At 42.9% G+C, this 13,165-nt stretch overlaps 1 protein-coding gene across 1 annotated transcript in view; it reads left to right on the top strand.

The window, feature by feature from the left end:
- Window positions 1-12,640: 12,640 nt before the first annotated feature.
- COG6 (component of oligomeric golgi complex 6) overlaps window positions 12,641-13,165 on the top strand; it is a 65,734-nt gene continuing 65,209 nt past the window's right edge. The window contains exon 1 of the mRNA XM_058670839.1: window positions 12,641-12,872. Within this exon, the coding sequence (XP_058526822.1) occupies window positions 12,645-12,872 (228 nt within the window). The 5' untranslated portion in view covers window positions 12,641-12,644. The remainder of the gene's footprint in view (window positions 12,873-13,165) is intronic.

Genomic DNA, 13,165 nt, shown 5'->3' with positions numbered 1-13,165 from the left:
CTGCCCAACTGGTTGCGCTCTACAGGCCTGGGAAAGGCCGAAGTCACGGAGTCAAACTCCAGGAGCTTCATCCAGGTCTCCAATGCACTGAGTCATCCTTTGCTGTCTTCCCAGATGCGTTAGCAAGGACCTGGACCAGAAGTGGAGCAGATGCGACATGAACTACGGTCTCCATGAGGATGACAGTGCAGCAGGCAATAGTTTAACCCACTGTGGCCTCAGGAGCATTGCTTTCAACTAAGAAATGCATCACCATACTGTTTCTGATACTAGACTCCAAAGCGGAGGAGCTCTAGCACCTGGGTAGTATGTATGCATGCGTACAAGCCCGTATGTGCTTGCATGTTTCATACTTTCATGTTGGTAGGATGTTAATGGTTCTAGTGATAACCAAATTTCTTCTGGTTGCTAAAGGGGCAGCACTTGGTGTAGGAGATGGAAGAGTTGGTCTTGTAATAAATTATTGCTCCAAATGGAGCAATGGTAGATGCTGGGAACCAGGAACCTCTTCCGGGTCTCCCACACGGGTGCAGGGTCCCAAAGCCTTGGGCCGTCCTCGACTGCTTTCCCAGGCCACAAGCAGGCAGCTGGATGGGAAGTGGAGCTGCTGGGATTAGAATCGGCGCCCATATGGGATCCCAGCACGTTCGAGGCGAGGACTTTAGCCGCTAGGCCACGCGGCCGGGCCCCATGGGTGCCAGTTCTAATCCTGGCAGCCCTGCTTCCCATCCAGCTCCCTGCCTGTGGCCCGGGAAAGCAGTAGAGGATGGCCCAAGGTTTTGGGACTCTGTACCCGCTTGGGAGACCTGGAAGAAGCTCCTGGCTCCTGGCTTCAGATTGGCTCAGCTCTGGCCATTGTAGCTGCTTGAGGAGTGAATCATTGCATGGAAGATCTTCCTCTCTGTCTCTCCTCCTCTCTGTATATCTGACTTTCCAATAAAAAGAAATAAATCTTCCAAAAAAAGAGAGAAGTCAAGCACTTGATCCATCCTCAGGTGATTTCCCAGTCAGGGAGCTTAGACTGTAAGAGGAGCAGCAAGGACTTGAACCAGCACTCATATTTGATGTTGGTGTTGCAGGTAGCAGTTTTACAGTTATGACACAATACTGGCCCATAAAATAGGGAGATAAAACAAACAAATAAAAAAAGAATTAGGTGGGTGCATGGGTGTGCCAGAGGGAATTGGAGTAGGAGGGGTGGGAAATACCATTCATTTCCTTCTTAAAACTGTAATATCAAATACAAATTTGTTCACTTTAAATGAACTTTTTAAAGCGTAAAAAGAATCTATTTTCTTAAATTTGTGCTTAAGTCAGCAAAATAAAGTCTCTTTCATTATTAATATTAATTTTCATTTATTCAGTAAAATCACATTAACCATTAATGCTTTAGTCTGTTTGGGTTGCTATAAAAACATAACATACGCTGGGTAGTGTTTAAACAACAAATAGTTATCTTTTACAATTGTGCAGAGTGGGTAGTCCAGGGTCATGGCCCCTGCAGTGTCTGGAGAGGACTTTCTGACCACCCTTGGGTGGTAGAAGGGGCAGCCTGACCTGGGGCCTCTTTCAGAAGGGCACTAATCCAAAATGTGATTGCTGCACACTCTTCATCCAACCACCTTCTCTAAAGGCCCCAGCTTCTGCTCTCATTACACTGAAGGGCCGTATTTCAAAACAGGGATTTGAGGGAGACACATATTCAGGTCCTAGCACCTACTATATTTCAGAGACTCAAGAGGTACCAAGTATTCAAGAATGAATGAGGTGGTTGCAACCCTCAAGGTTATAATAAAAATGTAAGCATGACTGGGCACACCAAAAAAAGCTCAGAGAGAACCACCTGTAGGATGATTTGGAAGCACAAATACAGGACATCCGATTGGCAGGAAAGTGTTTGAAAGATGAGGCTCTTGAGCAGTCTACCTAGAGAATAAGCAATGTTACTCATGGAAGAACCAGGCAGAGGGACAATATGACTAAGGCACAGTGCATGCGTGAAGCTCCAACAGGAAGCTGGCCCTCAATGCCATCTGGATCTCCCACATGGGTGCCAGGCAAGCATCACTGCCTCCAAACAGGTGTGCATTAGCAGGAAGCTGGATCAGAAGCAGATCTAAGATTCAAACTGAAATGAAGTTCACTTGGATAGGAGGATCGCTTAATTTCAAGTAGCCATGGGCTTCTATATTCTGAAAAGAAAATTGACAGTAGTCAGTGAACAGCAGAAGGTAGTTAGGTCTGTGCAAAGGAGATGGGAGAGGTGAACAAAAAAAAAAAACAGAAGTAAGTTATATTTGAAAGCTTCAGCTTACTATTTGAATAATGAAAACACCGATGATTTAAGTTGGATACAGTACTGGCTAGGGATTAAGTGGTATGTGCTCAATAAGAGCAGCCAGCTGGCAACAATGCACATTGGGCACAAGAACAGATAATGGAGCAATAAGAAATTTGTCTTTTGAGAATACATTTCTCCTAAGGAAACAACATGCAGGCAGGACTCCTGGATGAACATGAATGTTTACCCCTTCATGTTAAGATATGTGTCTTTGTAGATGTTTGTGTATGAGATGAAGCTTGAAGCTAAAGAGGAAAAAGAAATGTGTGATAATATACGGGTATATGCTGCACCTTGAATACTATGCAAGACTAGGGTATGAAGGAAGAATTAGTGCATAGTTCCACAGCCAATGATGTAAAACAACTCACGCACATTTGGCAACTTTTAAATTAGATAATAGCAGAGTACTCCAATTTGTACAATTTTAGAGTTAAAAGACAAATGTATTTTGGCTCACAGATTTTTTTTAAAAGATTTTTTTTATTGGACAGTCAGATACACACAGAAGAGGAGAGAGACAGAGAGGAAGATCTTCTGTCCAATAATTCACTCCCCAGGGGCCACAACGACCAGAGCTGAGCCAATCTGAAGCCAAGAGCTTCTCCTGGGTCTCCCATGCAGGTTGGGTCCCAAGGATTTGGGCCATCCTCCACTGCTTTCCCAGGGCAAAAGCAAGGAGCTAGATGGGCAGCGGGGTTGCCAGGATTAGAGCCATCATCCATATGGGATTCTGGTGCGTGCAAGGCGAGGATGTTAGCCACTAGGCTATCGCACTGGGTCCAGCTCACAGAATTTTAAATCCATGTAGTTATTCATGATAAAGTTTTTCCATGAACTTCTTGAGATTTCAAATATTTTTGTCCCAAAATATATTTACTCTAAATTCAATAAACTTTCTGAAGTGCCCTTGTAAAGCTTGTAGCTTCTAACCAAATATTTATTATTCTCTGTTGTTTATTTATTAATCTATTTGTTTAAAGGAGTACAAGTTAGATAGACAAGATGAAGATCTTGCATTCGCTGGTTCACTCCCCAAATGATCACATCAGCTGAACTGTAGATTGAACCTCACTCTGGGTCTCCCCGCTAGGTTTCAGGCATTCAAGTGCTTGAACCATCCTTGCTGACTCCCTGAGCACGCATTGGCTGGAAGTTGGATCAGAAGTAGATGTGGAACTCAAACTCAAATACTCGGAGACCAGGTGCAGACGTCACAAGCAGCGTCTTAACTGCTGTGTCAAATGCCAACCCCTATTCAGGTCGTGGAAACTTAAAAGTTCTGCTGAAATATGTATCACATAATATTGCATCTTCTAAAATTAAAAATCATAATTTCAAAAGCATTTCCAATGAAGAAATGAATTTAACATGCCAGATGTAAAAGCAAAAAGCCCCACACTCTGTAGACAATTATGAACCACTTTTTTTTTTCGGTTATTATCCTCATTGGTAGTCACATCATTTTCCCTTTCATATTCTAAATTTGATACAAATATACAGACCCAAGGATTTAATTTCACCATTACTATTTCCATGTGTATTACTACTTTATTTATTTTCAAAATTTCTATTTTGATTGGAAAGGCAGATTTGCAGAGAGAAAGAGAGATAGAGGGAAAAGCCTTCTATCTGCTGGTTCACTCCCCAAATGGCTACAAAAGCTGGAACTGATCATTCCAAAATCAAGAGTCAGGAGCCTCTTCCAGGTCTCTCACGCAGGTGCAGGCTTCCAAGGCTTTGGGACATCCTCCTCTCTTTTCCCACATCATAAGCAGGGAGCTGGACAGGAAGTGGAGCAGCTGGGACATGAACCAGTACCCATATGGGATCCTGGTACTTGCAAGTTGAGGATTACCCAACTTAATTGTCACACTGGGCCTCTTCTATTTTTATCTTTATTTTTTTTTTAAGATTTTAATTATTTTCTATTGGAAAGGCATATTTACAGATTGAAGGAGAGACAAAGATCTTCCATCTGCTAGTTCACTCCCCAAGTGGTCGCAGTGGCCAGAGCTGAGCCGAACTGAAGCCAGGAGCCAGGTGTTTCTTCTGGGTCTCTCATATGCGTGCAATGTCCCAAGACTTTGGGCCATCCTCAATTGTTTTCCCATGCCATAAGCAGGAAGCTGAATGGGAAATGGAGCAGTGGAGACACAAAACGGTGCCCAAATGGGATCCTAGTGGTGCAAGTTGAGGCACCAGGCCCTTCTATGCTTATTTTTACAGCTTCCTGTAGTTAACAAGTCTTTTATCATGAAGTAAGTCATTTACTAAAAATTTCAGGCCATGGTTAAAGATGCTGGTCAGGTTTCTGGAACTTAATGGTGATTTCTGGAATAATCCTACTTGAACTGAGTGTTAACATATTATGTGTACGTAGAGATGTAGTCTTTCAAGCCCTAACCTAACTGCCTTTTTTGGCGAGGGAGGGAAGTGGTGGCAATAGTTTTCTTGGCTACTTGTTAGTCATGTTATTTTCACTTTAACTTCTGGCTCAACTATTACTATAGCTCCTTTTAGAAATCTAATCATTTAGTCTGAGTTTAATTGATGGCATCTTATTATGACCCACCCCCCCACCACATTCTGTTGCAATTAATCTCTGCTGTGAAAGTTAATTGAAGTCTGTGCCACAGCCCACTCCATGGCCACAGGTGGAGTTGTAAGTAATCTCTTTTTTTTTTTTTTAACCTGGTAGGATTTTGCAGCTTTCTTACATAGATTACACTTCCTTGTCTGCCTCAGAGATCACAGATTTACAGTGATGATGCAGACTAGAATTACAGCTCTGGTGTTGCGTGTTGTTGGGTTGCGGATGTAAATCATAGTGTTCTGACCAATGGGTGGGCATCTGGCCAGAGTGGACTTTCTTCAACACTCTGAATATTGAGGCAGAAAAAACAGCAGCGGTTCTCGAAGAACCATCAAGTGGTTGCAATTGCCTGGTTTCCAGCTGAGCGCTCATCCTTCTTTTCAGCTATTTGAGCTGCTGTCTTATCTTTTCAATAAATTACCTTGTAACTGCCTTGCAATCCCAACCCCACAGGCTGACACAGTGAGCCAAGGGGAGGCTGTGGAGATTACAAGAGGGATTTAAGGAGCAGAGCACAGGCAGGATGCTCTGCCTCGGTTTCAGCCTGACAGGTCGCTGTTATCTGCCCTGGATATTTCACTTGAAGAACGGTTTCTAATTTTAAAATGTTTTTTTAAAACCATCACATCAATAATTACTAAGATTTCAGTCACACACCTTAAATTGGAGAATTTCAAGGACAAATTAAAGGTGAGAATGATCATAGAAAATATCTGATTAAAAAAAATGAGAAATTTGAGGCAGCTTTCCAAGTTCATGTTGTATCAAAGAAAGACATCAGGTTACATTCTCCTGCAAGAAGTCTGAATACCTAAACATTGAAGACTAGGCAGGGAAGGCAAGTCCAAAAAGGGCTAAAGAAGTCATGATTAAAAAACAGGGGCTCATTACTTAAATAACTCTGAGGGAAATATGCCTGACAGGCTCTACGTGAGCTCAAGCACCAAAAAAGTAAAAAGGTTCCCCTTCACCCCCCTAGGGGTACTGAGGCAGCTAGGATTGAAAGTAAAAATTTCATCCTGAAATTTTCAGCTTCTCTAGAAACCAATGTATTGGCATCTGCTTTAGATTCCACTAACCAGATTCAACAGACACAGATAAAAGGTCCAAGGACAAAAGGAAACTGGCAATGTAGCAGATGGTTCTTAGAGGTACTATTTGTAGGGCAACATCAGTTTCCCAAGGCAACAGTGCCAGGGTGAACACAAGAGCTGCAATGCACAGAACTTGCTATTGGATTTGGGTTGATTTAGCTCAATGATGTCCTCAAGGTCCTGTTTCTAGGGGTGAGATTTTGCTGTACTTCTGCTGTACATGGCCTCCCTTTGTTTCACAAGGATTCTTTTTTTTTTTTTTTTTTAAGATATTAGTAGGTTCTTCTATTACAATAGGGTAGGACCAGGAGCAGGGGTGGAGTGGAGGAACAGGAAGGGACACACCTCCTGCTATGGTGGCAGGATGCGGACTTCCAGGACAGGGGAAGGGGTAGGATGGAGGGGATGGGGAAGATTTAGGAAAACGGAAGGGAAGAGAGAAGAAGAAAATGGCTGTGTCCACAAGGATTCTTTCATTACTTGAATAGTAACTAACCCTTGAGGGAAAATATGGGGCAATCCAGTGTTTGTCACTTGATTTGATCAGTACTGAAGACTGCAAAATCAGCTGGTATTGTAGGATGGGACTTGGGCAGCCTATAGCTGTGATGTTAGTTAGCAATAATCACCCGTGGTCACTCTGGAATAATGGGCCTATTAGCGATGAGCCTCTGAGAGGGTTGTATAGCTATTGATGTATGATTAAGAACATGAAAATTCAGATCATGGAATGAATGGATATGTTGTACAATTCTAAAAAGTGCTGAGAATGACAAACTCAAATTTCTTAATCTTTGAATGTTGAAAATGAAACTCAAAGACTACTGTCACTACCAAAAGAATATCTGTTCCTTAAAACAACAGAACAGAGGGAAACTCTCCCCTACCAAAAAATGAAAAATCTCCAAGATTTATCCAATACATTGCCCAATGTTAGTCAATTTACAACATCATCAAATAGTTGATGTGAGATTTAGGGCATTGATTAAAAGGGATTTAGACTGTAGAACTTGAATGAGGATTTCTGATAGAGTTCAGAATACTCAGGCTACTCATGTCCCCAGCCCCTCACTAGGCCTGCCTTGCAGTCAGTGCAGCTCACCTCCGTTACCTGAGCAGTGCATTTAAAGCTGCAATGACCTCTCCTAAGGGAGTATGCACCAATTCCTACCTCATCATCTCTAGTCCTACAGCAGGGTCAGATTCCAGCAAGATTCCACATTGCCCTTGCTACTTATTAGCAGCAACAGTCCAGGTAATATATGTGCATAATTTTTTAACACATTGAGGGAGTAACCATGATTTTGGTTCATACTGAACTATGGGTGTTAGCTAAATTTATTTTCTCAGTGGCTTACTTATTTCCTTTGCTGTGCAGAAGCTTTTTAGTGTGGCATAATCCCATTTGTCTGCTTCTCTTTTCACTTCCTGTGCCTCTGGGCTTACATCCAAGAATTCTTTGCTTCTTCCAAATTTTTGCAGTGTTTCCTCTAGTAATTTGATAATACCAGCTCACAAATTTAGACATTTTATCCATTTAGAGTTGACTTTTATATAAGAGGTAAGGTAGGGGCTCTTGTTTCATACTTCTGGAATTTCCCCAACATCATCTTTTGAAGAGATGATCATTTCTCCAGTGATCAATTTTAACATGTTTGTCAAAGATTATTTGACTGCAGATGTGTGGACTAATTTTTGAGGTTTTTAATCTGTTCCACTCATTGATATGTCTATTTTCGTGCAGGAATCACATCTATCTAAAGTGAAATGCGATAACAAAATCACAATAGGTAGAAATCAAGTAGTTGCACTTAACCGCCAGGGTCAAGATGCTCACAACAGCTGACATTGTGATATAAAAATTACCCAACTACAAAAATTTTAAGCAATACCTAGTGATACTAGGGAAGAGAGGATACAGAGAAAGTTCCAGAATGGCCTAGGGTGGGGAAACCATGAATTCAATCCAGAATACATACATGAGTGGAAGAAACTTGAGGTACCATTGCTGTCTCCTAGGGTATGCACTAAAAGAAACTTTCAATTGGGAGCCAGAGCTGGGTACTGAACCAGGTCTTCTGAGTGGAGACATGGGTGCTCCAACCAACACTTTAATGCCTGCTTTCTTCAAAGTTCTTTTTTAATCCTGCTGTTACCCTCACTCAACCCTTTCTTTGACCTCCTGGGAAGGTCCCTAATTACATATAAAAGAAAGTATTGAAAGCTATATTACAAATATCAATGCTTGAAATTCTGGCACAAGGTAAAAATGATCTCCTAGAGGTGTTGGTCTATATGACAGATGTGACTGAATGAAACAGGAAAGGAAAGCTTGCTGGGAGAATAGGACTGAGGTGAGAACTTACACTGGTTCACTGGTATCAAAAAAGGCTTGGAAAAGAAAACACTGGCTGCTTCACTTGGTGTTCAGTTTGTAACTTTTTTTTTTGTCATGTGAATGTATATTTTACCATAGGTCTCTAATGGGTGGTCTGAATTACCAACTGAACAACATGATCAACCATATGGATGCTAGTCATCCAACTCTCCAGCCACCCTCACATTTCCTCATTTGGGCCCATGAACAAAGTGAAATGGTAATAAGGCTACAAACTCAACAGTCTGCCTTTCCTTTCACCTGGCTCCCACCACAGCTGAACAATTGGTCTGTCAAACGCAAGGAAATGTCGGCCTCTAGTGTGTTGACAAAAGCTAGAACTATGTTAGACTTCATCCATCATAAAGAAAGGCTTCTATTAAAATTAACCCAGAATTATTCTTAAATTCTTGCTGTCTTCTGTTATCACCTATTGACAATAATTTCCACATCATACACAATATTGCCAGTTACCCAGGAAACTGCTTTCCAGAAATAAAAAAGGAGCTCATAGCTTTGAAGTTCATGCATCCTAATGTGTGTTCCATTATGGGAAAGAGCTCAAATACTTTAGAAAGGATGGATATCTTGGCTAAGATGCTTCCTAGTGCACCCCCACTCCGTATCTGAATTAAAGTTGCCTCTCTGATTTCAGATTCCTGCTAAAGCATATCTTGGAAAACAGCTGGTGATTGCTCAAGTGCGTGGATCCCTGCCATCCACATGGGGGATCTACGCAGAGTTCTAGCCCTTTGTTTTGGGGGTGACTCAGTCCCCTACTGTTGCAGGGCAGTACATGGGAGATCTGGATCTGTCTCTCTCATTCTCTCTCCATTTCTCTGCTGTCCTAGTAAACTTTTAAAGTCTCCACAATTAGGGGCCAGTATTTTGGCATGGCGAATAAAGCTAGTGTTGAGACATTTGCATCCTTTGCTAGGGTGCTAGTTTGAGTCCATGGGTTGTTCCTGTTAATTAATCTGGCAGAGTAGCAGAACACAGCACAAGTGCTTGAATCCCTGTTCCTCATGCGGGAGACCCAAATGGAGTTCTTGGCTCCTGGCTTGGGCCTGATGCAGCTCTGGCCATTCTGGATATTTGGGGAGTGAACCAGCAACATTTCTTTTTGCAACAAAATTAATTCTCAGCAGCATGTTATAACATGTATGAACATGATGTAGCTTGAAGTATTAAAAAGGACAGAGCATCAGTTTGACAAAGGCTCCTTTCGGGGGACCATGAATTCTGCTAAAACCAAAGCAGGAACAATCATCCAATTTGAGGTTAAACTTGAGGTGAATGATAATAAAATTACTAGCACTTCATGAAAAGTTTATGAGGACAATGCCCAAATAAACAGTTTACACACAAATAGCTCCATTTAAGAAGGGATGGAACCATGTCGAAGGTGAAACTCATGCCAGCAGATCATTTCCACGAATTTGCCAAGAAAAATTAATCTTGCTCATGCCCTTCCTGAGATGGACTGACAGTAACACAGCAAGGACAACAGCCAATACCACGCACAGCAATTGGTTCAGCTTACCAAAACATCAAAGGCAGATGAACTTCTTCCTTGGTAGCTGCCCGAAGTAATATACCTGTAGCATTTGCAGATAGGAGCCAAATTTTCAACAGCAATTTTAATACATGGGGTCAAGACTTGAAAGCAAAGCAATTCTTTGCAAACTGTAACAGGAAGTGACACATGACCTTACCAGTGTGATCCTGAAGACAAAGCCTTGTCCAAACAACGGCACCCTAGAAGTGGAGGTAGTCTGGGTGAAACAAAGCACTTCAGGAGCAAAGGCCTTTATGGTAGCATTTTGGAGGATACTCAAGGCATCTTTTATTGACTTTCGGGGGGGGGGGGAGGGTGAAAGGATAATAACCTCTCGTCATGGGTAGAGTGTTTTGAGGAAGTTAGTTACGGTTTTAGCAGAAAGTTACATGGGACTCCTTTATCAGTGAGATCATTACCACTGTTCATAATCATTCCTCTCACCAGACATGAATTTTATAAGAATGTTCATGGAAATCATTAAGCATCCACCTTAAAGTCATGTTTGGCTTCTGACTTCCTTTTGTTTCCAAATATTAAAATATCATTAAAGGGCATTGATTTTCTCCAGATAAAAATATGAAAAGGATTACACTGACGTGATGACACTTCCAGATTCCTCAGTACTTTAAGAGTAGATAAAATGGTCAGGATAATGTCTTCAACTTGATAGAGCTGGTACTGAGAAACAAAATTTGTAACTTTTATTTTAATGTTTTAATCCATTTTTCACAAACTTTCTCACGTCCCTTCACAAAAGATCTAGTGAGAAATGGAGATGGGTGACAAGGGCTCCTCTTACTAAACTATGTGTTTGCAATTTTTTTCTTCTTGTCTCCAAAACTTTTGGACCATGACTGATGCTGCCCCAGAAACTCTAAGTTGTCTGTCATCTCCTCAAAGTATAAGAACAGATGCCTCTGATTGGCACAGCCTGGGCCCTGTGGTAACAGTGTAAAGGTCCTCGGACAGGGAACTTGGTGGCAACAACGGTCCAATGAACTGCAGGCTTTTACCTTCTCACGGCGTTGCATAACAGGATGGAAAAGGGAGTGACGTAACTGTGTGAGTGACTGATACTGACGGTGCAGGAGAAGTGTATTTTTGTTTATGGTAAAGTCAGGAAGGAATAAGGGAAGACGCAATGGAGTCCCTAAGTAGTTAATTGGACTGTGAGGTTCTGGAGAAAAATTAGAAGGAAACTTCAGTCACTGAATGCAGGCTGAAACATGAAAGGCCCTGTGCTTTGGTGTGATGGTTTGAATCCTCTCAGCAGTTTAAGAATTTTGGTTAGCTAATGTTACTTAAAGGCAAAGGAATAATGTGAAAAATGAAACTTCTACAAGAATTTTGTGACAGCTGCAAAAATGAAGACAATGATATTTATCCCTGCTTCTTTCCTTTCTTGAATAAGACTCTGTAGAGGACTGGGAAGGGGGTTGGTGATCACTTTACAACTAAGTGAATACTTAACATGATTTTAAGGAAAGAATTTAATACAGCTAGAGAAAGATTTGAACCTGAGTGGAACAGAAAAGCATATTAGAATAGTTTGTCCTTTAAATGAATAAGAGCTTGGATAATGTCCCAAATAAGTTTATTTTGACGCAAAAAAAGAGAGAAAAACTAGAAAGCTATGGAATGTTTTACTAGAATATACATTTCCTACCAATTCATTTATTGTGTAAGTTGTAATGCCGGATGGTTGGAAGACAAAAATGAGTGACTTGCTCCCACTATTCTGGTACTTAGTTCTTATTAGGAAAACAACAAACACATCAGTACATTTATGTAGTTAATTATAGAGAACTGATCTTTGAGTGGAATGTGAAGAGACAAACAGAATTTCAGCAGGTCTGGGAAAGCAGACGTTTCTGAAAGAGTAGTGCGATGGTTTAAATGTATTCCCCTGATATTGTGCTGTTGAAATCCAGGATGACGGCAGCAGAAGAGCAAAGCTTTTGGGAGGTCATGAGTGTGGATACCGCATGCCTGGGTTCAGTGCAGGCGGAAGAGAGACCGCAGAGGGCCCTAGAACCCTTCACTTCTGCTGAGTTGGGTTACAGAGAAAACGTTGCTGAGTACAAACTAGGATGTAGGCTCTCACAGGACACACAATTTACCAGTACTGTGAAGTTGTACTTCCCAGCCTCCCTTATTGTGAGAAAGACATTTGTCATTTATAAACTACCAGTAGATAGTATTTTGTTACAGCAGCCCAGATAGGACACGAGGATTATAGAAGCCAAGTTGGTGATGCATTTGTTGCCCAGCTGACACGAAGGGGCTCAACTTTCAGTTGTGGAACAGGTGCCTACAAATAAGCTTTGGTTGATAACCTTCAACAGAGAATACCTGGCACATGGTATGCCTTTAATATCCGATTTAAAAATGGATTCATATATGGTGAATTTAATTAGAATCAACTTTTACGGTCAGGCTCAGGTCTCGGTGTATTTTACATATGCTGTGTCAATAGTACAAAGTTCTATAGAGGCAGGATTGCAAAATCCCTTTTAAACGTGCTTTTGTACTTACAGTACACACTCTCCTCCCGCCTGACGGGTTTGCCCTGCCTTCGTTCCTCCCCACAACTTCTCTCAGCATCTTCTTCCAGCTGGCCCTGCAGGGCTGTCCCGCCTTCCGGGAGCGGGGCGCATGCGCAGCATGTCGCGCACATGCGCAATTCGCGCGCCGCCGCTGAGGAGCCGGCGCTGAGGTGGCCTCGGGGCGGGAGGAGCGGCGGTGGCGCTATGGCCGAGACGAGTGGGGAAGTGGCGTCCGTGCCTGTGGCCGGGGCTGCCAATGGCCTCAACAACGGGCCAGGCGGCCTCTCGGCTCAGTCCAACAACCCGCTGTCCCGCAAGCTGCATAAGATCCTGGAGACACGGCTGGACAACGACAAGGTAACAGCAGCCGCCAGCGCGGGGTCTCCTGTCCACCCCCAGCCCGGAGGGAGGTCAGGGAGCCGGTCCTGTGGCTCGGGAGGCCAGGGAGCCTCGGCAGAGGCCTGGGGGCTTCTCGGGATTTGCTCCGCTTGGAGGACTGGCTGGGGAGAGGCTCCCGGAGAAGTGTGCCCTGGCCAGCCGAGCAGGGGTGCCCCAGTGCCTCTGGAGCACGGTGGGGCTGGGAGGTCGAGGGCGAGCACGTCCCCCTGCAGCTGGTCACTCTGCTCGCCCTGCGTGGTGTGTGGGCTCCT

Source organism: Ochotona princeps, chromosome 12 (assembly GCF_030435755.1).
Source record: "Ochotona princeps isolate mOchPri1 chromosome 12, mOchPri1.hap1, whole genome shotgun sequence".
In the NCBI taxonomy this organism is placed as follows: domain Eukaryota; kingdom Metazoa; phylum Chordata; class Mammalia; order Lagomorpha; family Ochotonidae; genus Ochotona; species Ochotona princeps.
This window is presented reverse-complemented; position numbering and strand designations above follow the sequence as displayed.